General features: G+C 45.2%; 1 protein-coding gene and 1 non-coding gene across 2 annotated transcripts in view; both read right to left on the bottom strand.

The window, feature by feature from the left end:
- Positions 1–19,402: 19,402 nt before the first annotated feature.
- On the bottom strand, positions 19,403–19,474 carry TRNAA-AGC (transfer RNA alanine (anticodon AGC)). Its single transcript has one exon. It is a non-coding gene; the product is annotated as a tRNA-Ala (tRNA).
- Positions 19,475–24,636: 5,162 nt separating this feature from the next.
- The window catches only part of COL9A2 (collagen type IX alpha 2 chain), a 61,037-nt gene continuing 59,097 nt past the window's right edge, over positions 24,637–26,576 (bottom strand). Inside the window, exon 32 of the mRNA XM_056846434.1 lies at positions 24,637–24,842. Within this exon, the coding sequence (XP_056702412.1) occupies positions 24,637–24,842 (206 nt within the window). The remainder of the gene's footprint in view (positions 24,843–26,576) is intronic.

Here is a 26,576-nt window from a genome sequence, read left to right on the forward strand (position 1 = left end):
GAATCCTTTTAACAGGAGGAGGGGGCCTTGGTACAAGATGTATTATAGATGGTATATCACCCCCAACATGATCTCACACATGCAACAAATTAATAAAAAAGAAGAGGCATGTTGGAAATGTAGAGAAACAGATGGCTCCTTCTTTCATGTATGGTGGACGTGCCCCAAACTACAAGTGTATTGGGGAAAGATCCGCGGTGAGATTCAGACAATGTTTAATTTAAAACTCAGCCTGCATCCAAAAACTTTCCTACTGAGCATAGTACCATTAGATTTACCAGAAAAATATAAAGACTTGCTTAAATATGCCACAACGGCTGCAAGAGTTGTTCTTGCAAAGAGGTGGAAACAAGTGGCTCTACCAGAAATAGATGAATGGAAAGAAAAGATGCTGGAATATGCAAATATGGCTAAAATGACTTATTTTATGAATTTAGACGACTGTGAGCTCCAGGCTTGGGAGCCCAGCTGGCGCCAAGGTTAAGTTGCTCAGAAGTTTGTTATGACTGCTTGCGCTCCATTTGCGTGATAACTGTAATCTATCATGGGAACCAGGCTCGGCCTGGTATCCAACTGTGCCTTTGTGATGTATATGTTCCAACCTGCCCACTTCCCCCCCCCCCATTAGAGTCCTCGTACCTTTTCCTGTAAGTTGCTGCGATATACCTTATGCTTCCCAAATGAACTGCTTCTTAGATGACTCTCTCTGGACGTCTGGTGATTGGGATTCAACAGGTGAACTCAGACCTTACAATGACACACAAAATGTTGAGCAATTTAGTGAGAAATGGTTTCCATGGTATACCTATATATCTTCAAACATTTAACTCTAACATAATTTTTCTCCTTTTCGTGTTAGTAAAAATTACTTATGTGTATACATACTTTAAAGATGACTATTTTTAGAGAAATTGACCACGGTTTATCTTAAATATTATCTTAGTAATATTACCGGCTGCTTATTATGCACAAAAATATACATGATTACTTTTTATCGAGGAAAAATAGAATAGAAATTAACATTTTGAATCAGCAGTAATAACTACAATAAGTATAACATAATTTAGATATTAAGTATAATCTATATGTGTATATCAATGATTGAGACAATGTCGTTTATTGCAAATGGATGCAAATAAATGGCTGCTTGGGCAATTGGATTCTATGGCATTGAATCCCTCCCCTCCCCAAACCTCGCCCTCCTCAGGCTCTGCCCCAAAAACCTCCTGCTGGTGGTGAAGAGGCCTGGCAAACCTAGCAAGGACAGCAGGGAGGAGATGAGCAGCTATTTACACCACCCTCCTCACAGGTACCTAGCGTAAAATGAGGATGGCAACTGAATTGGATGACTTTAAAAGGAGGGGGGGTTACACAAATTCGTGAGGATTGGAAATATTAGCCCTAGCTGCTAGAGAAAGCTTCCAGGTTTGGAGACAGCCTACCTGTGAATTCCAGATGCTGGAGAAAATCGGCAAGGGAAGGCTATAAGGGGAGGCCTGAATAGAGATTGCTGCTGGTCCCTAATGAGATGCTACCTACTAAGGTGTTTTGAAGTTATACTCTTGGATACATGTAGCTGACGAAGCCATATGCGAAACGTGATTGATTATGATCAAGACAACACGTCCTGTCATCCTTCATTGTGGCTGTTGCTTGACTTCCAGCATACTGAAATATCTGTCATCCTTCATTGTGGCTGTTTGCTTGACTTTTAACATACTGAAATATAGTCTGAAAAGACATACAACTGATTCCCACAAAGGAAATATTCTTCCTATATAACTACTGGACATATTGGACTTACATCTGAATGGACTTGAGAGGTTTCCAAGTCCTGAATATGCTGGATTGAGATATATTACTTACCTGTATCTTGTTGTATTATATTGTATATATTTATTGTCACTTTTGCACTTTATTCACTTATAAAATTAAGCATTGCATATATTGTTTCTGTGCTGTTTTGGTTCTCCAATACTTCTACAGCACTGAGCCTTTGTTTTCTCCACAGTACCTGGAGGTTGGCAACCCTATGTTGCAAACAGAAAGCTGCGCTAGATGGAGCCTGGAACTGACCCGACTTGCCCAGAGCACAGCAAGCAAGCGAGGGGTCGTCTACATCAGCAGAGATGAAGAAGGAATCTTTCACCCTTAGATAAAAGGGAATCGGATTAATTGGCAGGAAGAGGTCTCTGTTAGGAAGATATGGGAGCCCCCCGCCTGGTTCCCCTTGAAGTAACTCCCAGCGCCCCCTCCCGATTTGCAACCCTGTTCCCCTCTTCCCAGCCACTTCCTATCTGTGCAAACTAATTACGTTCATAAGGCATCAGACAATCAGCTGGCGGCCCACAAGCCTTTGTGTTTAATCATGTACTAATGGCGGTTTCTTGGCAATAATTACAAGATAACAGTGTTTGCAGGCTGTAATCAGAACGATTCCCATAATTAAGACAGCCGCTTTTTTTTTTGCCGCGCTTTCCGCACCCTTTCCGCACCCTCCCCCTTTTCCTCGCCTTGAGGGAAGCACACGTTAGGGGGGACCTCTTCCGAGAGGGGATGCGCATGCTCTAAAGAGTCCCCTCGCCCAGGGTCATTTCTCTGCAGGGGATGAAACAGGAGAAGGGTGCTGCTCGTCGGGGGTCAGGAGTTGCCGATGCTTTCACTGAGCAATAAAGGGTTTGAACTTTTGCATAGGGAGTGGACTGGCCCTCTAATTTGCCCCGGTGGGTCGCTGCCCTGGAGGGATACTGGTGGCCAAGAATAAGCTGAGCCCAATAGCCACTGCAGGAGGCGCTGCTTGGCTTGGCCTCAAATTATAAGAACATAAGAAAAGGCCATGCTGGATCAGACTAAGGCCCATCAAGTCCAACAGTCTGTTCACACAGTGGCCAACCAGGTGCCTCTAGGAAGCCCCCAAACAAGATGACTGCAGCAGCATCGTCCTGCCTGTGTTCCAATGCACCTAATATCATAGGCATGCTCCTCTGATCCTGGAGAGATTACGTATGCATCATGACTGGTATCCATTTTAACTAGTAGCCATGAATACCCCTCTCCTCCATGAACATGTCCACTCCCCTCTTCAAGCCTTCTGAGTTGGCAGCCATCCACAAATTAACTATAATGGTGACAGTGGGTATAATAATTATTATAACGGTGCAATCATGTTGCAATTGATTTGTGGCAACCCCTCATGGATTTTTCAAGGCTAGAGACGTTCAGAGGTGGTTTGCCATGACCTTCCTCTGCATCTCCTGATCTTCTTTGGTGGTCTCCTGTCCAAGTACTAACCAGGACCCGACCCTGCTTAGCTTCCAAGCTTTGGGGATAGGGTTGCCAACCTCCAGGTGGTGGCTGGAGATCTCCTGCTATTACAACTGATCTCCAGCCGACAGAGATCAGTTCACCTGGAGAAAATGGCCGCTTTGTCCATAGGACTCTATGGCATTGAAGTTCCTCCCCTCCCCAAATCCTGCCCTCCTTAGGCTCCACCTCCAAAATATCCAGGTATTTACCAACCCGGAGCTGTCAACCCTATCTGGTGAGTTCAGGCTAACCTGGGCTGTTCAGGCTGCTGAGAGTGAGTACAGGCTTGCCCAATCCTGTCACTGCTGCCACGGTCAGGGTCCCACCCAAGTGCTACTGGTTGTGAAAAGGAAGCGGATTGGTCAAACAACTGCTTGTTCATCAAGCCATTTGAGGCTGTTTAGTTATATCAGCTAATCCTTCCTACCAGTACATTATCAAGAAGAAGAAGAGTTGGTTTGTATATGCCGATTTTCTCTACCTTTTAAGGAGAATCAAACCGGCTTATAATCACCTTCCCTTCCTCCCCCCACAACAGTAACTTTGTGACATAGGTGGGGCTGAAAGAGTTCGGAGCGCACTGTGGCTAGCCCAAGGTCATTCAGCAGGCTGCATGTGGAGGAGTGGGGAAATCAAACCCGGTTCTCCAGATTAGAGTCCACCGCTCTTAACCACTACACCACTACACAATTGGCTTGCCGCGCATGCAAGTTCTCACACAGACTGATGCCGTTCTTTTTTGCCCCCACCTACTTTGCTGCTCTTCCTCTTGGCAAGTTATGGTTTAAATTATCTGTTAAATCAGTCACAAATCACATCCATCCGTCATAAATAAGAACTTAAAAAAAAAAAACCCTACTGCTCTGTGCACCTCCAAGCAGTATTTAGCAATATCAGTGGCTGACAATCTTTTGGATTGGCAGGATTTCCCCCACCACCACCACCACAAGTGCAGTATAGCAAAAATCCAGTGCAAACCTGTTCAGCGGGGGTTCGGATTATTTGGCACCGAACCGAAGAGACTCATCTCTGACCGCTACTGCTGAACACAGTATGTTCAACTGTCAAAGATGTTCGCCTCAACATTCACGGCGCCTCATCTCTATCTACCCTGTTTTTCATGCAACATCTGTGTTGCAAATGAGTAAATCTGTCAAAGTGCCAGAGCTGTGAAGTGCTTTATGGAAAATCACTCAGAAAGTCAGCTATGGGAAAATGATTGTTCTATTACTGACTCTTCATCGTGAAGGCTCTATCCAACTTCCATGAACAGAGGAAGTCTACCTTCAAATAATACCTGTTCGGGACAAACAGCAGGGGGTGGCCTTCATTTTTCAATGTCCTCCTTGTGATCGTCTAGAGGCAGCTGGTTGCTGAAGCCGGAAACCAAATGCCAGAAACCAGAACCAACGAGTTGAAATTAAATCAAAAGAGTTTCTGTCTAGACATTAGGAAGAATTTTCTAACAGTTAGAGCGGCTCCTCAGTGGAACAGGCTTCCTCGGGAGGTGGTAAGCTCTCCTTCCCTAGAGGTTTTAAAGAAGAGGTTAGATGGCCATCTGTCAGCAATGCTGATTCTATGACCTTAGGCAGTTCATGAGAGGGAGGGCATCTTGGCCATCTTCTGGGCATGGAGTAGGGAGTGGAGTAGGGGGTCCTGGGGATGTGGGGGCGGGAGATAGTTGTGAATTTCCTGCAGTGTGCAGGGGGTTGGACTAGATGACCCTGGTGGTCCCTTCCAACTCTATGATTCTATGCTACACTAGATAGATCTTTGATCTGATCCTACTGAGCAACGTGACTTTGGGACAGCTTTTGCCAGGCAACCAAAAGTCAAGGAGAGGGGAGAGAGACTTGTTTTGCTGTCTGCCTCCTCAACATGTCCTGACTATTTACTGTGCTCTGTTCAGAAGAACTGTAAGAGTGCAATTATACCTAATGTTGCTGAAAGTTTAATTTTCATGACAATCCCCAAGTATCCTCTGCTACTTCTCAGGAACTAATGAATCTGAATTAGATTCGACAGAGGGTGCTGTGGTTGTTTTTCCTGCAAAGGTGATCTTTTCCAGAAAAGTGTCTCGAAACTACCTGCTTGTATAACCCACAAAGAGGTAAAAACAACAATTAATGGCAAAGGAAAGTATGAAAAGAGAAATGAGGTGAATGGCTGGCCAAGGGAATCTGAGTTCATTATCAGAGCTGCAGTGAACGAGGCACACCACCAACCTGAAACAATTGTGTGGGATGTTTAAAAAGGGTTTGCTGATTTTTTCCCTCCATCCCCACCCCGGTCCCTTTCTCTCAATTGATGGCAGCCCCCAAGAGGACAGAGATTTCAAAGACTATCTTGTAAAATTCTTCCCGCCATCAAATCTAAACCCTGTCTTGGTTTAAGCCCCAGGGGACAGAGGAAGCAGAAGGGAGGATGAGATTGAACACAGCAGGCCAGGAAAGTGGGACGGGGAGAAGAATTGCCAAGCAGAGTCGGAGGAACGTCAGAGGGTTGCCCCTGCCTGGATGTCCAGAAAGTGAAAAGGAGATGTGAGGAAAGAAAAACTCTTATGGGATCCTGGGGAGATTTCATTCCCTCAACTGGCGTGATGATGCTCCTGCCAATCTCCTGCCCCAGGTAGATTGACATGCTGCCACGGTTAACCTTTCTCTCCTGCCCGGCATTTCGAAACCCTAGGAATGTCTTATTCGCTCCTCCTGACCTCCAAATTGTTTTCTGCTGGCGGCCAGAGCCTCTGCCACAGCCTGCCCACGCTTTCAATTCCGACGTGAGAAGCGACAAGACATAGAGTGGCAAGAGGCCACAACCGCTGACCCGAAAGCCACTCCGTCTGCCCTCATCGATGCCAGAGCTGCTTGTGGCTAGGGTTGCCAGGTCCCTCTTTGCCACCAGTGGGAGGTTTTTGGGGCAGAGCCTGAGGAGGGCGGGATTTGTGGAGGGGAGGGACTTCAATGCCATAGAGTCCAATTGCCAAAGCAGCCATTTCCTCCAGGTGAACTGATCTATCGGCTGGAGATTATTTGCAATAGCAGGAGATCTCCAGCTAGTACCTGGAGGTTGGTAAACCTACTTGTGGTTTATGCGGCTGTGAGAGAGACTTCCCTGCTGCCACTCGATGCCCTGAAGCCTCTGACTCTCTGAAATTTCTTTGGTGCCTCTTATACCTTGACTGCCCTCCTCCCCCCACCAAAAAAAATTATGTGATACCCCTCTTTCTTTTCCTTCAAATTCTTCCTCCAAACTAGGGTGGCCGACTCTGTGCAGGGGGATTCCTGGAGATTTGGAGGAGTGCCTGTGGATTAGGGGAATTTGGGAAAGGATTTCCACTTAGAATCTGTGGTACACCACAGAGTCTGCCCTCCAAAGCTGCCATGTTCTCCAGGGGAGGTGAACTCAGCTGTCTAAAGATCTGTTGTAATTCTGGGAGAACTCCAGGCTCTGCCTGGAGGCTGGCAGCCCTGCATCAGACCTTCTGTCACGGAAAGCTTTGGGCTGCAGCCCTGGTCCTCGCCAGAGCAGTTTCTCAGACTGAGCCACCCAAGTTATTTTTTTGACTTCATTTATACTCCATCTTTCCCCCTAACGGAGACCCAAAGCAGATTTCATCATTCTCCAGTACTTAAGGTTGCTAACCTCCAGGTGGTAGGAAATCAAAAGTCTGCACTTGTGTAAAGCTCAATAAAGCACATACAAAGCACTTTGCAAGCAGTTATATTGTGAGGTGGAGCCTCACCAAAACAATATCCCAAGGATATAAATACAGAGCAGGAACTTGTTATAATGCGATAAATTTACATCAGGTAAGTGTATATATACAACAAAATCAGGTGCACAAAAATTGACAATCCAGAATGGTAATGTCCATGGACATTATGGACATTACCATTCTGGATTGTCAATTTTTGTGCACCTGATTTTGTTGTATATATACACTTACCTGATGTAAATTTACAAAGTGCTTTGTATGTGCTTTATTGAGCTTTACACAAGTGCAGACTTTTGATTTCCTACTCTCCTATTTTGTACTTGTAGCCAGTGTTTGATTACTAACCTCCAGGTGGTGGCACGGAGGCTCAAATATATGACACCACACAGGAATAAGGTCAAGAATAATCAAATTAATTGAAGCACAAATTCATGCAGGCAATTAAACAAACATCACCCAAGCGCTATTTCACTATCCCCTTCTTCTAAAACAATGAATATCATGTGTGACATATATGACTTTTGTTTATTTCACAGCTGACGGTCACCAGAACAACCGATTGATTTTGTGTGATGTTATCAAAGCCCACGGGCTAATGGACAATGACTATTTTTATTTAGAAAACACTTGGAGCTGAAGAAAGACTTTGAAACGTGATACAACAACTAGCCACACGTACTCCCTTTCATTTCTCTCCTTCGGTTGTATACACTTTGGACCTTGCTTGCTAATTTATTTATTTGGACTTTGCTACATTGGACGGGAGACTTCTGCCCAACTTGAGGACTTATTTGTTTTGTATTATTTGATGTTGCACGCCAAGAAGTGCTTTGGTGATTTTCACCTGTATTGCTCGCATGACTCAATGCTTTAATTTATTTCCCAACTTGACGATATATCTGTTCTTTATGATTTTTGTGATGACTTTATGTTGTACGTTAAGAAGCGCTTGGGTGATGTTTGTTTAATTGCCTGCATGAATTTGTGCTTCAATTAATTTGATTATTCTTGACCTTATTCCAGTGTGGTGTCATATATTTGAGCCTCCGTGCCACCATTTTCTTTAACTACGTTAATCTCCCGCCAATAGAGATCAGTTCCCCTGGAGAAAATGGCCACGTTGGCAATTGGACTCTATGGCATTGAAGTCCCCCCCAAACCTTGCCCTCCTCAGGCTCCGCCCCCAAAACCTCCCGCCGGTGGTGAAGAGGGACCTGGCAACCCTAACACACATGAAAGTTGGAGGTATGTGGATGGGTGGGAAAGAGGGAGGGTGAGGGAGGAGGGTCTTGAGAGCCAGCGTGGTGTCGTGGTTAAGAGTGGTGAACTCTGATCTGGAGATCCAGGCTTGATTCCCCACTCCTCCACATGAGGGGCGGACTCTAATCCGGTGAATTGGGTTTGATTCCCTTCTCCTCCACATGAAGTCTGTTGGGTGATCTTGGGCTAGTCACCGTTCTCTCAGAACTCTCTCAGCCTCACCTACCTCACAAGGTGTCCGTTGTGGGTAGGAGAAGGGAAGGCGATTGTAAGCTGCTTTGAGACTACTTTTAAGTAGAGAAAAAGCAGAGTATAAAAGCCAATTCTTCTTCTGGAGTGAGCAGAGGAGGGGGCCCTGGGTTCCCTGAGGCGCCCCAAAACTTGCCCTTTGCTAATCCTTCAAGATTTTCGAAAACCACACTCCCAGCATCTGACCCGTGAGGCTGAGAATCATTCCCAGATTGAACCCAGGACTGAAAGCAAGCTCCACTGACCATTTGAGCTGAATAATACAAGACACCGCTGGTGTGTGGAGGGGTGGAAGGAAGGAAGGAAGGATGTCATTTTAAAATGCATTTCCAATTTGAGCAACTGAGATGTGAGGATCTAATTTTTCCCCCTAACTCATTATAGAAAGAGAGAGGGAAGACAAGCCACTCCTAAATTGAGTGGAGCAGACGACTTGGTGCGAAGGCGGTGTGTGCTGTCTGCAATAAAATCAGCTAATAGTCATTTAAATTTTCAAAAGGGAGTTTTCTGGGGCTTAATAAAAGGACGTTATGGAGAGAATTAGCCAGAATAAATATATATATATTTAAAAGTACTCTATGTAAGATCCTAAATTAGATATCTGCCTTCATACTATGGAGTACATTGATTTTTTCCCTTGGATTTATACTTGTTGGCTATCTTTCACCTGAATGTATAGTCTAGTGGTTACTGCAAAAATGTCTGGCACTGGAGTCAGTGGCTGTTTTGGGCCTCTGGGCTTTCCTTTCCTGGCCCTCTTTCAGAGTCAATTCGTACGGGCAATTGAATTGGTCAATAAAGCTTTTCATGGTCTTGCTCCGTTCCAGACTGCAGATGGAGAGATTGAGTGCTCTGCATTAAAGGAAATTTCTTGAACACGGAAAGCTTGCATGTCACGGAGAAATCTGGAATGAAGCCTTCTCCCTGAGGTTTTCATTTTGTACATACAGAGAGTGACTTTATGGAGGATACCTACATGCAGGGGAGGGAAGGCATCATGCTATTGCCCAATCTCATCAGATCTCAGAAGCCAAGCAGGGTCAGCCCCGGTTAGTATTTGGATGGGAGACCACCAAATTGCTATGCAGGGGAGTGCAGCTATCATATACCCTTGACCGAAGAATGGTACACTCCTTCTATCTGGGATGGTCGTCCTCTTCCACCGAGCGTGCAGCTTCAGAAGGGACACGCATGGAGCGGGGAGGGAGGGAGGGGAGGGACACCTGCCTAGCCAGCCAGATCAGCCGAATCAACCCTGGCGATCAATGGGGCGACAGCTGTTGCAGCCAGATCGCTCTCACATCCAAATTGCTATGCAGAGGAAGGCACTGGCAAACCACCTCTGTTAGTCTCTTGCCTTGAAAACCCCATAAGGAGTCACTATAAGTCAGCTGTGACTTGTAGGAGAAGGAGGAGGAGAAGAAGAGTTGGTTTTTATATGCCAGTTTTCTCTACCACTTAAGGAAGAATCAAACCGGCTTACAATCACCTTCCCTTCCCCTCTCCACAACAGACACTTTGTGAGGTAGGTGGGGCTGAGAGAGCTCTAAGAGATCTGTGACTAGCCCCAGGTCACCCAGCTGGCTTCATGTGTAGGAGGGGGGAAACCAACCCGGTTCACCAGTTTAGCCTCCACCGCTCATGTGGAGTGGGGAATCAAACCCGGGTCTCCAGATCAGAGTCCACCACTCCAAACCACTGCTCTTAACCACTACACCATGCTGGCTCTCCACACACCTACACACTTTACACACACACACCTACATACGGAAGTGCCATCAAGTCACAACCGACTGAAGGCAAGCCCAGCAACGGGCTTTCAAGGCAAGCGAGAAGCAGAGGTGGTTTGCCATTGCCTCCCTCTGCAGATCCTTCCTTGATGGCTGCCCACCCAAGTACCAATCCTGCTTAGCTTCTGAGCCCTGACAAGATCAGACTATACCATGCCGCCTTCCCTCCCATTTATGGAGGACAGGGTCGCCAACTCCAAAATTCATGGAGATTTGGTGGGGGTGCCTGGGGAGAGCAGGGTTTGGGGAGGGAGGTCAGCGGGACATAATGCTAGAGAGTCCACACTCCAGAGCTGCCATTTTGTCCAAGGACACTGACCTCCGGGTCTAGAGATCAACTGTAATTCTGGGAGCTCTCCAGGGCCCCCCTGGAGTTTGGCAACCCGAATGGAAGAACATTTGCACACAAGAAGCACCGTCACTCCAGAATTGCAGCCAGTTTTTCTCACAATGCTACTGAATACATGAACTGCACTTTGGAAGTGATTTGCTCTCCCTGTGCCCTTACTGCCCACTGCAGAAACGGCGGGATGCTTTTCCCTTTTTCGCGATTCCAAAAAAGGAGAGGAGGATGGCTTTTCATGTTCTGTGTGGGGAGGAGCAGGCAATGAGCTTGCTTGGCACCCCCCTGAAGGGCATCCTTCTGTAGCATCAACAACCATTCAGATCAAATTGGAGCTCATGCCCAGACTTGGAGGGCATAGAATGGCGCTTCTCCAAGTGCCCACTCCTGTGACAACCCTTGCTGGTAAATGCTAGCAATTGCAGGCTTTTTAATTGCAGAGCCCTTCAGCATCCCAGGTCCTTTGGTTTTTGAGAGACAGAGAGAGAATAGAATGGATTAATAACATTTTTAAAAAAGAAATTGGAAGCAAATGGCAATCCCGCGCAGCAAAACATTCCTGAATGAATGCTATAGAACAGAGGTCATTTACGCCTGGGAATTTTACCTGAGGTTCGTTGCTGGCTCGACCCACACTTTCCTGTTGGGAATCTCTGCACCAGCAGTCTCCAAGCTCAAATCAAGTCCTGCCCCTTTAAATGGTGCTTTGTAATTGGCTTACTTGTAGTGCTTACAGTGAGAGAAAACCCCCCCAACCCCAATTGCCCCATAAACAAGCATTTTAAGAACAAAAAAAAAAAAACAGAGCCATTTGAAAGGAGGGGGCGAAATCCAAGCCTTGGTTTTAAAAAGCCTTTCTTGTGCTCAGAAAGAGCTCCCAGGAAGTATCTCAGTCCCCGCCTCTGAACACCCTGGGTTGTAATTGGCTGTGAGCGAACCCAAGCTTGTGTGTCCCGCGCTTTGCCTTCTGCACAGGGATTTCACCCGGGCTTTGCTCAGGAGAGAGGAAAGAGTCAGGACATTGTGCTGGCTGGGCACGAGGTCATCTCTAATGGAGGGAAAACTCATGCATAACGCCAAGGAACAACCGAGACAGATGGGTGGGGGGAACATGAGTGAAAGTACCCATGCATAAACAACCGGAGAGAACAAGATGAGCCAAACCCAGCTGTGGTGTGGCCTCCAGGACATCTTTAAAAAGAAGCATACTCAGTTGTGAACTACTTTTGGGCTGCTTAACAGGCTTCTCAACAGGGCTATTTTTTCCCAAGGGCCATCAGTTCAAAACCCAGCATTGAATCTTGATATCTGAAGATTTTCTGTCTACATTAAAAAAAAAAAAAAAAAAAAAAGCCTAATCCTGGCGGTCTGCAGAAAAATATGGAACAGACCCTTTGAGCTTCTGTTTCATTTATGGCCATGGAAAGTGTCGTCATGTGACAGCTGGCTTATGGTTTTAGGTAGGGTTATCTGCTTTTTCAAGGCAAGAGATTAACAAAGGTGTTTTGCCATTTCCTGCTTCTGATTAGCAACCCTGGACTTCCTTGGTGGTCTCCCATCCAAGTACTAACCAGGGCGGACCCTGCTCTGAGATCTGTTGAGCTCACACCAGGGTGGGCAGTCCGTGTGCGTGTTAAGCGCTGTCAAGTCACTTCCAGCTTATGGCGACCTTATGAAATCAATGACCTCCAAAACATCCCATCCTTAACAGGTCTTGCAAACCGAGGGCCGTGGCTTCTCTGACTGGATCAATCCATCTCATGTTGGGTCTTCGTCTTTTCCTGCTGCCTTCAACTTTTCCTGGCGTTATTGCCTTTTCCAGTGACTCTTGTCTTCTCATAATGTGACCAAAGTATGACTGCTTCAGTTTAGTCATCTTAGTGACTAGGGAGAGTCCTGGCTTGATTGGATCTATAACTCACTTGTTTGTCTTTTTGGTGGTCCACGGTATCTGTAAAACTCTTCCAACCCAACATTTCAAATGAATCTTTCTTCCTGTCATTTTTCTTCATTGTCCAACTTTCACACCCATACATAGTAATAGGGATTACTATGGCATGAATGATCTTAAACTTGGTTGCCAGTGACACATTCTTACCCTTAAGATCTCTTCTACCTCCTTCATGGCTGCCCTTTCCAGTCTCAATCGCCTAATTTCTTGGCTGCAGTCTCCCTTTTGGTTGATGATATAGCCAAGGAATAGAAACTCTTGAACAATTTCCATTTCTTCATCATCAACCTTAAAGTTGTGTAATTCCCCAGTAGTCATTACTTTTGTCTTCCTGTTGTTCATCTGTAATCCTGCTTTGGCACTTTCTGCTTTAACCTTCATCAGTAGCCGTTTCAAGAATTCACTGTTTTCTGCCAGTAGTGTGGTGTCATCTGTATATCTCAAATTTTTAATGTCCCTTCCACCAGTTTTCACTCCACCTTCATTTAAATCTAACACAGCTTTCCTTATTATTTGTTCTGCATATACATTGAAGAGATAGGGAGATAAAATACATCCTTGTCTGACACCTTTGCCAATCGGAAACCATTCTGTTTCTCCATAATCTTTCCTAACAGTAACTTCTTGTCCAGAGTACAGGTTGTGCATAAAAACAATCAGATGTTGTGGCACACCTGCTTCTTTTAAAACCAACCATAACTTTTCAAGATCCACAGTCAAAAGCTTTGCTATAATCTATGAAACACAAGCTGATTTTAGACTTCTGGTTTTATTTGTCACCTTTTACTTTGGTTTCTTGTCTATCTTTAACAATTTTAAGAGTTTCAGCAATCATCCATTGAGACTTTTCATTTGGGGGGGGGGGGCTATAGGCATAGTCTTTGCACATTCTTCCTGATAATATATCTGATTTTAACCCATAGTTCTTTTGGTTCATTTTTCACTTGAACTTAGTAATGCATATCTGTTCTTTACATAGTCTTTAAACTCTTTGGGAATGTTGTTTAGATTGTATTTTAGCACTATTAATGTTTTGGTGTTTTTCTTTAGCTTTGTTCTAATTTTTGATATTAAAAATTCATGGCCTGTACCACAGTCAGCTCCTGGTCTTGTTTTATCAGAGAGAACAGAGCTGCTCCATGTTTTGCTTTTAATTATGTAATCTATTTGATTTCTCTATTGGCCATCCGGTGATGTCCACATATACCGTCGTCTGTTTGGTTGCCTGAAACATGTTTGCTGCAATGATCAAATTGTTGTTTTCACAGAATGCTATGAGTCACTCATAGATTTAGAGTTTACCTTGATTCATACTTCTCACACTCTGTGTTCCTATAATATGTGTCAAACAGCTTTGGACTTTCCTTTTGCATCCATTCACATCAACAACTGAATGTCCTTTCAGCTGTAGTCAGGTGTGTTATTAAGAATGGTGCTACTTGTACTTGCCTTCAGCTCTTCCCCAGTAGCTTATTGAGTGCCATCCAACCTGGGGGCCTTGTCTTCCTGCACTGTATCTTTTTTAGTTTTAGATTGTCACATCATAGGGTTTCCAAGGTAAGAGATGATCAGAAGTGGTTTACCATTGCCTTCTCCTCACAGCACTGACCAGGGTTGGCTACTGCCATTGTCTATGGAAGATTCTCTGCCAGTATCATCTTCCACTGCGGCTGATGCCCAATAGCTAGCATTCAAGGATTATTGTACAAGAAGAAGAAGAGTTGGTTTTTATATGCCGACTTTCTCTATCACTTAAGGGAGACTCAAACCGGCTTACAATTACCTTCCCTTCCCCTCCCCACAACAGACACCCTGTGAGGTAGGTGAGGCTGAGAGAGAGTGACTTGCCCAAGGTCACCCAGCTGGCTTCGTGTGGAGGAGTGGGGAAACAAATCCAGTTCACCAGATTAGCCTCCGCTGCTCATTTGGAGGAGTGGGGGATCAAACCCGGTTCTCCAGATCAGACTCCACCGTCCCAAACCACTGCTCTTAACCACTACACCACGCTGGCTCTCCACTGTAGCATAATGGAATTAAATATTTAATGTTATTGTATTGAGAATGGATTATGATATGAAAGAGTCTACATTAATGAGTTGTTGGTTTATGAAGGAGAGATGTGATGTGGAACTGAAGAAGAAATACGGAACAGAATTGTCTCGAGAAAAGCCGTCTTCCAGATTCTCCTGAGTACTCTCCTGAAAAGAAAAAGAACAAGAAATATTATATGAACTGTGAGGAGTATACACTCCATGGAATTTTGAGCAAGCAGCTCTTTTATTTGTTATGGTTGTACTGTAAGAGGTGTGGAGATTCTTTGATGTGCTATTAATTTCCATTGTTATAACATAGAGATATTTTGTCTTAATAACTATTGTTAAAAATATTGTCACAATATAGGCAGAGTTGGTATCTTTGCCTGTCTGTGTTGACTTCAGTTAATAGTATCAAACTGAACACAGATGTGGCTCCTTTTTTGTAACCTCCAGGTAGTAGCAGGAGATCTCCTGCCATTATACCTGGGTTATTTCTTTGAAACTCCACTTCTAGCTCCCTGCTCTGCTGGCTCCTTAAGTACTGGTCTGTTGAAGGTACATTGTGACCTCAAGCAAGGTATACCCACCCCCTCTTGGGCCTGTGCCTAGGGTTGCCAACTCTGGGTCTGGATATTCCCAGAGATTTGGGGGTGGAGCCTGGGGAGAGACCTCAGCAGAGTATGATGACAGACTCCACCCTCCAAAGCTGCCATTTCCTCCAAAGAAAAACTGTGGGTCCCTCTTCCAAGCAATTGGTATTCAGAGGTTTGCTGCTTTTGAAAATGGAGGCTCCATTCAGCTGCCTTTAGCTGCAGACAGATCTGTCCTTCATGTGTTAGGAGAATCCCTGGGTCTTGCAGCATTGAGAGCCACAAATGAATTGCTCACCAATTTTAAAGGGTGAGCTTGAGTTCTAGTATTAGGGGAGAAAGAAGACCTTCGCTTGTTCTGCTTTCTCCACCCCGTGATCCATTGTCCTCCCTTTGTCCTCTTTCTTTGAAACAAAACAGCCCCCAAATGACTTCCTCCAACCTCTTGATCGTTTTGTTTCCACTGTGGGGGACCAGAGAGGAAAGCTTTTGTGAACATCACAGATTTGGGGTTCTGTTTTTTTTCTAAGGTTGCCAACTAGATGGTGCTGGGGAAACCTGTGAGCTTTTCCACCGGGAAGAACATCTGTGTCTGTGCCATTTTCCTGGCTCAGCTCCTGCAACTGTGGCCTCTGGACGTCTTGGACTCTGTAGTGCTGCTACCACACTCACACCTGCGGTACAGCGGTTCCCGCTGGGCCCATAACCCTATCACGAGTTCAGCGGCTTTAATCAGATGCTCCAAGAAACTTCACCAGACGATTGCTTCTACAAAAGTGCTAGTTTATTCACAGTGCAGTTCAAATGCTCTATATACAAATTTAGCATAGCCCCTGGCTTAGTCAGTATATCCAGCCCAACACTAAACCCTAGAGGCTGTGCTCATTATATACATATCTCATGCATAGTTAATTGCCTGGCCACTGTAGGTATTGCATCATACTACCGGTTCCATCCAGTTCTCTCCAGTCCACTCTGCTGGGGCAAGTCATTACTACACCTTGCATCAGCAAGATTAAGTGGATCTATTCTCTTACTGACAGCTCCTTCTCAGCTGTCCTGTCAAAATAATACAGCATGCTTGTATATTCTTGACAATTCTCCCCCACCCCCACCCCCACCCCTGAGCCTTTGATTTTGCTTCAGTTATTATCGAACACACTTATTTTAATACTGTTTTAATGCCGATTTTTGCGCTTTTCCCCTCAGGTTCAATGTTTTCAACCATTTGAAACACTTGACTATTGCCCATTTGTTGATGCATTTCAATACTGGCACTTTGCTGAATTGCTTAGATGCTTTTGTTGTTTTATTTATTGCCAGTTTCATAATTGTTAATGAAGTTTAAAAAAATGCTATGTAGAGAGTTCAGAATGCAAATATTTTCATATTTTCAATAAAATAAAAAAATTATGGTTTTATTTTATTCAATTTTTACCCTGCCCTTTTCCATTCAAGCCAGGTTCAAATGAATGCAGTGAAGACAGGCGATGGCCCTCCCTGATCTGAAACTTATTGAATCTCTTTTATAAGGTTTGAGGGGCGACGTGCAAAATTTCAGCTCTGTGCTGAATTAAATTTGGTTTTATTGCCTTGCTTTCTATCTTAGTAATCTACTCTCTGTATTATGGTATGCTTTAGATTTTTTTCTGCACTGTTGTATAATTCTGTAATCGTAGTCCTACGGAGCTGTTCCTGGATGTCTTACGTGGTCTGATTGAATTTTTTAAAAAATATATACTTTTCAATCCAAGAAAGGCAGACGACGAACGAAATAAATGAATGAAGTAAATAAATCTTGGCCGCCATGACCAGCAGCCACGGCCAACCTCAAAAGACAAGCTGATCTCAGCTCATGAGCAATGGCAGGCACGCGGACTGTCCTCTGCCCTGGCCTTTCTGAGCCCTGGGAGCTATTACCCATTCGAAGTTACAGGTGTTTCCCTTTGTGCTGCGTCAGTGGAGCGAATCCAACAAATCACAGCTGATCACTGATGAAGAAAAGGAAGAGAGACACCCAGACTTGGGCAGACTGCTTTAATTAAAATGTAATCTCTCTTAATCTGTTCAAGCAGTGTCCTTACCAGCCGCTGCCTTTCCAGCCGTTGCAAAGAAATCCAGTTCTAATTTCCTTGGTTCGAGCTGGCGGAGATTAGCCCCTGAAGGGCTGGGGGGGAGGAATCTCTCTTTTTGGCATCTTGTTCGTATTATCATTCATTTATTTTTTCTACAATATTTATATTGTTTTCTGCTAACCTAACAAGTAAAAAGGGAGATGAGGCCCACCCTGAAATCCAGCCCTGTCACAGTGGGTCTCCAAGATCAGAAGAAGTGGAGGGTCTTAACCGTGCTCTCTGAATCCTTTAAATGGGTTGAACTTGGAATATTCTGAGCTCAGAGCCGTTGCACCGTCATCGAGGTGTGGCAAAGGTAGATAGAGGTTGTTTATGCATGGGTACCTTCACTCACCTTCACCCTCTGTCTGCTTTGGTTGTTCCTTGAAGTTATGCATGAGTTTTCTTTCCATTAGAGAAGACCTTGCTGCCAGCCCTCACAAATCCTGGGACTTCCCATTCCTCTGTTAACCCGATTCTTCCCTCTCCCCTGAGCTCAGCCCAGGTGGAATCTCTGTGCAAAAGGCAAAGTGCGAGACATCCAAGCTTAGTTTCACTCTCAGCCAGTTATAAAGCAGGATGTCCAGAGGTGGGGATTCAAATACTTCCTGCTTCCTGGGAGCTCTTTCTGAGCAGAAGAAAGGCTTTTAAAAACAGAGGCTTGGATTTCTCCCCCCCCCCTTTCAGATTGCTCCGTTTTTTGTTTTTTTGTGCTTAAAATGCTTTCTTATGCAGAAATTGGGTTTTGGGGGAGGGAACTTTTCTCTCACTACAGCCAATTACGAAGCAGCATTTCAAGGGGCGGGGATTCAAATGCTTCCTGATTCGAGCTTGGAGACTGCTGGTGCCTAGACTCCCAACAGGAAAGTATGGGTCCAGCGAGCAACGAACCTCAGGTAAAACGCCCATGCATAAACGACCAGAGTATGTCATAGAGTTGCACTTGATTCATGGTGACCCCATGAAGTTCTACGTTGTGGGATTTTCAAGGCAAGAGATGAGCAAAGGTGATTTTTGCCATTTCCTTCCTCTGCATACCAACCCCAGTCTTCCTTGGTGGTCTCTCTTCCAGGTGCTGACCCTGCTTAGCTTCTGAGATCTGACAGGATTGGGATAGTCTGGACTGCTCTGGCATAGGAGGCCAGTAAGATATGGGTGTTCAGATCTATGCGGGTGCTTCGGAAACTGGAAATGGAATCTCCAATGGCCTCTCTGATTACCAAGCACTGTGGACAAGGGACGATTACCCCTTCCTCACAATATCTCCTTGTGAACTCCTGGGGGCAACTGACAAGGCTGTCTGAGAAACAGAATAAAATCTGAGTCCCACAGCTAACAATACTTTCCAGGATGTAAACAATACTTTCCAGGATATAATACTAACAATACTTCCAGGATATAAACTTTCATGAGTCAATGCTCACTTCATCAGATCAGAAATAGAACGTTGCATTATATGGATCTCTGGTTTTGTCTAGGCAGTTAGCTCCTACGTTCATTTTGTTGGACCATTTTAAAAACCACATTTCCTGCTTGTAGATCCTAGTGTTGTAAACTGGCCTTAGATTTTGAGACATTTAGGAAATTCACATACAGATTACACATTTCCCTTGTAATAGCTGACCACTCAGGGAGCATTAGAGCGACTCGCCTTTCTAACTTGCTCTCAGTTAAAGACACCGAGCTAACTTTTAAAATGGCCAAATTTGGATGGCTACACGAGCATGGGTCGAACCCAATGAATGAGTTTTAACTGTGTTCTAGTTACGCTTATGTTTTTAATAGTTCCCCTACGAATGTTTGATTATATATTTATTGATGTATTGGTGTATATAGATACTATTTTTATTATGTAAATGTTTTTTATTGTTGGCCTGAGACTGTATTAAACTTTTCAATTTCACATGAATTACACATGAAGCTGCCTTCTACTGAACCAGACCCTTGATCCATCAAAGTCAGGACCGTCTACTCTGATCGGCAGCGGCTCTCCAGGGTCTCAGGCGGAGGTCTTTCCCATCACCTACTTGCCTAGTCCCTTTAACTGGAGATGCCGGGGATTGAACCTGGGACCTTCTGCATGCTAAGCAGAAGCTCTACCACTGAGCCACAACCCCTCCACATTGGGCCTGGAGTATTCCTGAGATTACAACTGATTTCCATACAAAGACATCAGCTCCTAAGGTTGCCAGGTTCCCCCTGGCCACCAGCAGGGGATTTGGGGGTGGGGGAGCTGGGGATGCCAGATTCAGGCTGGGAAACTCCTGGAGATTTGGAGATGGAGCCTGGGGAGGACAGGGACCTCAGCAGGGAACAATGCCATAGAGTCCACATTCCAAAGCATCCATTTCCTCCAGAAGAACTGGTCTCTGTAGTCTGGAGATGAGCTGTAATTCTGGGGGATCCCCAGGTCTCACCTGGGGGCTGGCATCCCTATCAGGTCCCCTGGAAGAAATGGCTGCCTTGGAGGGTGAACTTTAGGGCTTTATACCCTGCTAGGGTCCATCCCCTCTCCAAACCCCACCCTCCCCAAGCTCCACCGCCTTAATCTCCAAGAATTTCCCAACCTGGTGTTGGCAAACCTAGTGGACTCTGAGGCCTCACGTCCCTGCTGAACTCTTCGCATTTTCCAAATTCTGCCCTCCTCCGGCACTGCCTTCTTATCCCTAGGTATTTTCCAAGCCAGAGTTGGCAACTTTACATTCACTTGAGATCTGAGAATCTTTGAGTAACAATTTCATAAATTCTATAGTCCAAACGTTCAGGAAGGCCCCCCTTTCCCTAACTACTGCCTTCTTCCCATTTCACTTCTGCTCCCTTAGCTCAATTGCTTTGATATTTATCTATTTTTTGCCCGTGCGCACACACGCCCAAAAAGGCAGATAGAAGCCATACAAATGCAACCTGTCTTTGGAAAGCAAACAGTGCCCCCTAGTGCTAGAAAGGGGGAAAACGCTTTAGTTCGCAAACCAGGGAAGCAACCCTTGATGCACAAGTTTGCTAATTTGAGGTTTCTTTTCTGGGCTGGCAAACCAGGGCAGCGATGTTCTCTGGCCTCTGGAGCTGAGGACTCAGACGTTGGGACACGTCTGCTTCCCCTGTTGTTCAGGAATGGGAAGAGGAAAAGGTCAAGGAAGAGAAAGGCAGCTCAGAAGACGGGGGAAAGGGAACCCAGAAGGAGCAAGAGAAAGCATGATAGAGTCTAAGAGATAACTATTGGTTGTCTCTTCCTCCCTCGTCTTTTCCCCAGTGTCTAAATTTTGATACTAAGTTCCTTTAGCGTAAGTACTCAGCTTCTGTTGCTACCAGGGCAGGGTGCCTGGAGGTGGGATAGGTACTAGACTACTACTACTAGTACCCCAGGCAAGCAGAAGCAGCCTGCCTCCCAGCACTTCAGTGTTTTTTTCAGAGATGCACAGCCAAGGCCAGGATCTGAGCCTGTAGAGTCCCAAGAGGATCTCCACTGGCTGCTTTGAGTCACCTAACTCTCCACTTAGTTGGTACCATTCAGGCACACTGCAGATAGGGCAGGAGCACCCTCTTCTGGTGAGCTACTCTTTGACATGAAGAAAAAGATGCTTTGATCTAGCTAACAGAATCCCTGGTTCCTTAACATTTCCTTTGCAAAGTACACTTCTACCTTAATGGTGCTATACAGAAAAATTAACAACAAAAGGTGTAATTTATTAAGGTCAATTTACACTTAAATCGGAGAAGTCTTTGGATGCAGGTGGACAAGCTCGACTTGGGCGATATTTCCGCGTCTTCTCCTCTCCGGCTGTCCAAATTAATATTCATAGGCATTCATTCCAAAAGTCCATTACAATTAAAGCACCAGCAGGCCTTTATTTGAAAACATTTGGCTAACTCTCTTCCAATTTACCCTGAAGACGGAGATGACGCCGCCGTGACAGGTTGGTTTCTTAGCGTCTGCGCAGCGATGATTTATTGTTATTTGGGGCGAAGCTTGGACCCTCGCCTGGCCTTTCATTTCGGCAGAAATCCTCTGATTTCAATCTCTTTCCCCTGTCGCTTTAATGGCATCCAATCTTCTATTTATACAATGAATATTTATGAAGGCCTTAATCAAGAAGATGGAGTGCGGGCGGGGGGGGGGTGAGAGAGGGAGAAAAGGAGAGGTTTTGTTCATATTTGTCAGACGCATCGCCGAGGCTCGTTAGTATGCAAGCGGCTTAATTTCTTGATTAAATTTCGTCTTACAAATAGAATATTGGAAATTAACTTCCACCTTTTTTGCCCAAAGAGGGAAGGGGGGCTGAGAATCACGAGAGGGAGAAGTGGTCCTTCGCCTGGCTGGACCTACTGGCAACGGTAAACCCCAGTTCCTACCCTGGCTGGGGACAGGGTCCAAGTCATCTTTTTCTCATTAGCCTTCTCACTGATTCAAGTGCTGGACTGGCGTTAGATAAAGAGACGCACTCTGCCAGAGACAAGCAAAGCAATGGTGCTATGATGAATTCCTACTGTACTACTATCAAAGTCCGCGATGCCTCTCACGCCGCTACGCAAATCCCACTGCTGGTGCTAGGGAAGTGATGCTCGGCTCCAACAAATGCACCAGCCTGTTCTTCTTCCCATGGTCCTTAAAGTGCAATGCCCCCACAAGAGGACACCCGCTTACCCAGGATCTGGGATATACCTGTTCTTTCTCGGGAGGCACCCTGCAGGGTATTCACCCATGGCTTCCCCACAGATCTTCTCGCCCCTCGTGCCGGCTCCAGTTCCCTTCAGAGCCCAGTCCTTGTGGCACTCGGGAATGGTTGCATGGATTCACAGTGCAGTGTTCTTTATATAGATGAGAATTTTAGGGGTTTTTTTATATATAGAGTGTGTTTTTTTTCCTTTTTTGAAGGCACACTTTCTTATGCTGCTGTTCATTTTAAAGGAAACAAAAAAACTCCTTCCTGCCTAACCAAAACGGCCTTGCCAGTTATACTTTTTGTTAAAGGCCGCTCAGTACGTTGACTGCAGTGTAATACCCAGCCTTAAAATTCAAGAAGAGCGTGGAGTTCGCACTGCAAACCGCTAGAGATTTCTCCTGGAGTGAGCTCTTGTTCAAGACCTTGGAGAGTTCTATGGAGTTCTTTCCCCCATTTCATCCACAACCACATCTTTCATCCAGAACCACATCTTAAAATTTCAGGTTCAAAGGTATTACAATTATTGTGTGTTTTTTTTAAGAGCAAGCTTCCAGTCCTCAAATTAGAACATCACAAGGCTTCAGAGTTTGGTGTCTTGGCTTTCAAAATTTGACTCAATTTCCATAACAGAGGGCTCTGCGGCGTTTTAAAAACTAATCAATTTATTGGGGCAGAAGCTTTTGTGGATCCGCGCCCGCTTCACTAAGCATTACCCTTCATTGTCTGATATTATTAAAATTATAAAGAAACGTTTTTTTCCTTTTTATTTTCCAATTCCGTGCATCTGACAAATGTGACTCTAGTTCACAAAAGCATTGGCCAGAAGAAATCTGAATGCCTTGGAGGTGCCGCAAAACTCTTTGGCTGACCCTTTGGAATTAATGACAAAGAAGAAGAAGAGTTGGTTTTTATATGCTGACTTTCTCTACCACTTAAGGGAGAATCAAACCGGCTTACAATCACCTTCCGTTTCCCTCCTCACAACAGACACCTTGATAGATAGGTGGGGCTAAGAGAGCTCTAAGAGAGCTGTAACTTGCCCAAGGTCACCCAGCTGGATTCGTGTGGAGGAGTGGGGAAACCAACCCGGTTCACCAGATTGGCCTCCGCCGCTCATGTGGAGGAGTGGGGAATCAAACCCGGTTCTCCAGATCAGAGTCCACCCCTCTAAACCACCGCTCTTAACCACTACACCATGCTGGCTCTCAAAGCTATGTCACACACACACCCTACACACACACACAAAATTAGATTCAATCTGGAAAGTGAGATGCATTTCAACTCTTCTGCAACTGTTCGTTGCCTTCCTTATTCTCTACCACAAAATGTGGCCAACAGATCCTAAATGATCTCTGAGCCAAAAGGAAACCATGAAAGTAATTCAGTCAATCCCTTTAACAGCAGCAAGAGTCACCAAATTAATTGTGAGGTTGATTAACCACCCCACCAAGAAAAACAATCGAAGCTCACACAAACGAAAGAAAAACATTTTTTTTATAAGTCTATCAAATCCAGAGAAGTGCACATGTCAGGTAAGTTGTTTGGCATTCATTCTTCATTTTATTGTCTGGTTTGAGTAGCTATTTTGGTAGAAGAAAAATTTTTGATTTTCAATTATTAGTATTTATAAAATAACCTTATTTTACAAAGATTTACAGCTTTGGGGAAATGACGGGCTGGCTCTGGTGTACTCTGTTAAAGAATCAACTACCAATTGTCTGCTAGGAAAAAAATCCCCAAAACAATAATGCACACAAAAAAAATCAGGAAAATGTTTGGGTGAATTAATCTTTCCATACAAACACAAAGTAAAGTAACAAGAAAATGTCAATAGATTTGCTAGAAAATGGGCTGAAATAGGAGAGCGCAGATCAATGAGATAGTTAATGAATTACCCGAGGACCAATTCATAAGATGGTTTTTCCATGCAGTAAAAGTCTTCCCATAACAGGTTTACTATGTTATTTTCACACTACAAGGCAGTTGTGTGAAGTAGCCCTCGAGGGAGGGGGGGGAATCTGAAGTCAGCATATTGAACAAAACCCTTGCTTTTCACAGGTTTTCTTTCATGTGGTAATTCGGGACTTTTCCCCACACGGTTCTACTTCACACAAACACCTCTCCACCTGACAAGAACATAGCCAATTATGTCGTGTGAGGACTCTACAGTACCATAATGTGAATTCGGCCCAAAGATAAAAGCCAAAATGCTCTCTCCTCTCTCAGAATTGGGTAAAATCCAGGCGTCCTTTCCTGGTGACGTGAAGAGGTCAGTGACTCCCTGTATATTATCCCTGTAAAGGAACAGCAGTCTCTTAAGGGATGAGGTTCCAGCCTTGCTTTCGACCCAAGGTATGAACTCTGCACACGTTTAAAAATTTTCATTGGATTCCCATTCCCCGCAATCTGAGCTACTTGTAGCTGCCAAGTGTCGTCTTTTTGCCAACGCAGAATGAACGGACAGGTGGATGCCCAATCAGGCAGAGGATCCTCATCCCCATGGAGGATTTATTTTGGTTGGTTCTCCATTTCCTTGGTCCACAGCCCTGGTCCTTTAAGGTCAGCAGTGGAGGTTTCGCTGACTTCAGTTTGCGAGGGAGTATTCCCTCGACTCAGATTTAGTAAGAAGGTCCTTTGACGGCGCCTGGTTCAGTCAAGCGGGCCGAGGCATACGCAGAGGCACCTAAGCAGGCGGCGGCCTCACAGAATCCGGGAAGTCCAGAAGGCCCCGGTAAGCCAGGCCGTCCGGGTTCTCCTGAGACGCCCGGAGGACCTCGTTCACCGTCTTTGCCGTTGATGGCTTGGCCAGGGTGACCGGGGAGACCTAGGAAAACAAAATGGATGAGACCTCTGTGCTTAGATTAGAAAGAGGATTAGAAAGAGAGATTGCTGGTTTACAACTAATAATGAAGCTCAAGATAATGCATTCTCCTGGATTATATAGAGATTAGGGATTCCTGTCTCATTACCAATGCTAATTTCTCTTGCCTTCTACCCCTCTGCACACCACACCTAATTCCAATCACGCCTGCTAATGTCATTTACTTGCTTTTTGACATTTACATTGCCATTGTATGTCTAATTCACTCGTCTCTATTTAAGGATAGATGGACTCACACTCTAGCTGTATCTGAAGAAGTGAGCTGTGCCTCACGAAAGCTCATACCCTGCCAGAAATGTTATTAGTCTTTAAGCTGCTACTTTTCCTCTGTGCTTGTGTGCCCTCAGGAATGGATTAGCTCTCTCTCTAGCCATTTCATCCACCACCTTCAAGAGTTTGAGCACCTTGCATTATGATGTCACTTCCTGTGGAAGCCACAGCATGTTTGGAAGATGGGAGTCAGTTCACCATCACCCAACGGGCCCACGTGCCATCTCCAGCATATACGTTCTATAGCAGCTGGAATGCCAGGGGCCTTTCTTTGGCATCTCAGCCTGTGCCAGTGCATATAGAACATTTTAATATGAACTGATTCGATGAAGAAGCTCCCAGTCACGTGATCCACCACCTTGGAAAACAAAGAAGGGACAGCCCATCACATAGCTGGGACCTGTATTACACTGTTTATACTGCATTGCTTTCCAATTCTGTAGTCCGTCTTGAGCCTCGGTGAGAAAGGTGGAGTATAAATTGATTCAGTAAGTCAACACAGAGATACCCAAGTATCCTTGGCTCATAAGTCCCAGCATGTCAACTAGACTGATAGTATTTCTGATTGATTAATTCAAATTTATAGCCTGCCCTCATTCCCAGCCAAGGCCAGGTTCAGGGCGGGCAACAACCTTTAAAATACATAAAACCATAGAATAATAATCTAAAACCACATATTAAAACCGCAAACCAGATGGCCTTAAAACAACTCAGACGCCACAGCGTAACTGGGTTACGGCAGGTCAAACCCCCACAGATGTCAAGAGTGGGGGGGGGGATGGGGAGGCCAGTAATGATGGATAAATTTGTGGCAGCCCTCAGTTGTAGGCCTGGCGGAATAGCTCCGTTTTACAGGCCCTGAGGAACCCCTTAAGGTCTTGCAGGGCCCTGATAGCACTAGAAGACTATTCCACCAGGCTGGGGCCAGGGACTAAAAAGCCCTGCCCTTGTTGAGGACAGCCACATGCTCTTTGGGGCTCCCTTTAAGGATCTTCAAGCCCAGAGGGTGAACCACTGTAGGCTTCACGAACGGCCACAGCTACCCATGTCTTTTCTGGCAATGATCCCCCTTGAATGAGGCATCCTGACCAAAATAATAATAATACAGGCACTGTGCCATACAACCCCCCCTCTTGTTTGTGGCCATGTCCCCACAGTGCAGTAGGCTATGCCCTTGCCAACAATATTCAAGAGACAACTGACTAGAAGAATAGTTGTTTTGATACCCCACTTTTTCTCTACCGTTAAGGAGTCTCAAAGCAGCTTACAATCGCCTTCCCTTCCTCCTCTCCCCACCACAGACACCTTGCGAGGTAGGTGGGGCTGAGCGAGTTCTGACAGAACTGTGACTGGCCCAAGATCACCCAGCAGGCTTCTTGTGGAGGACTGTGGAATTGAACCTGGTTC

Source organism: Euleptes europaea, chromosome 3 (assembly GCF_029931775.1).
Source record: "Euleptes europaea isolate rEulEur1 chromosome 3, rEulEur1.hap1, whole genome shotgun sequence".
NCBI lineage: Eukaryota > Metazoa > Chordata > Lepidosauria > Squamata > Sphaerodactylidae > Euleptes > Euleptes europaea.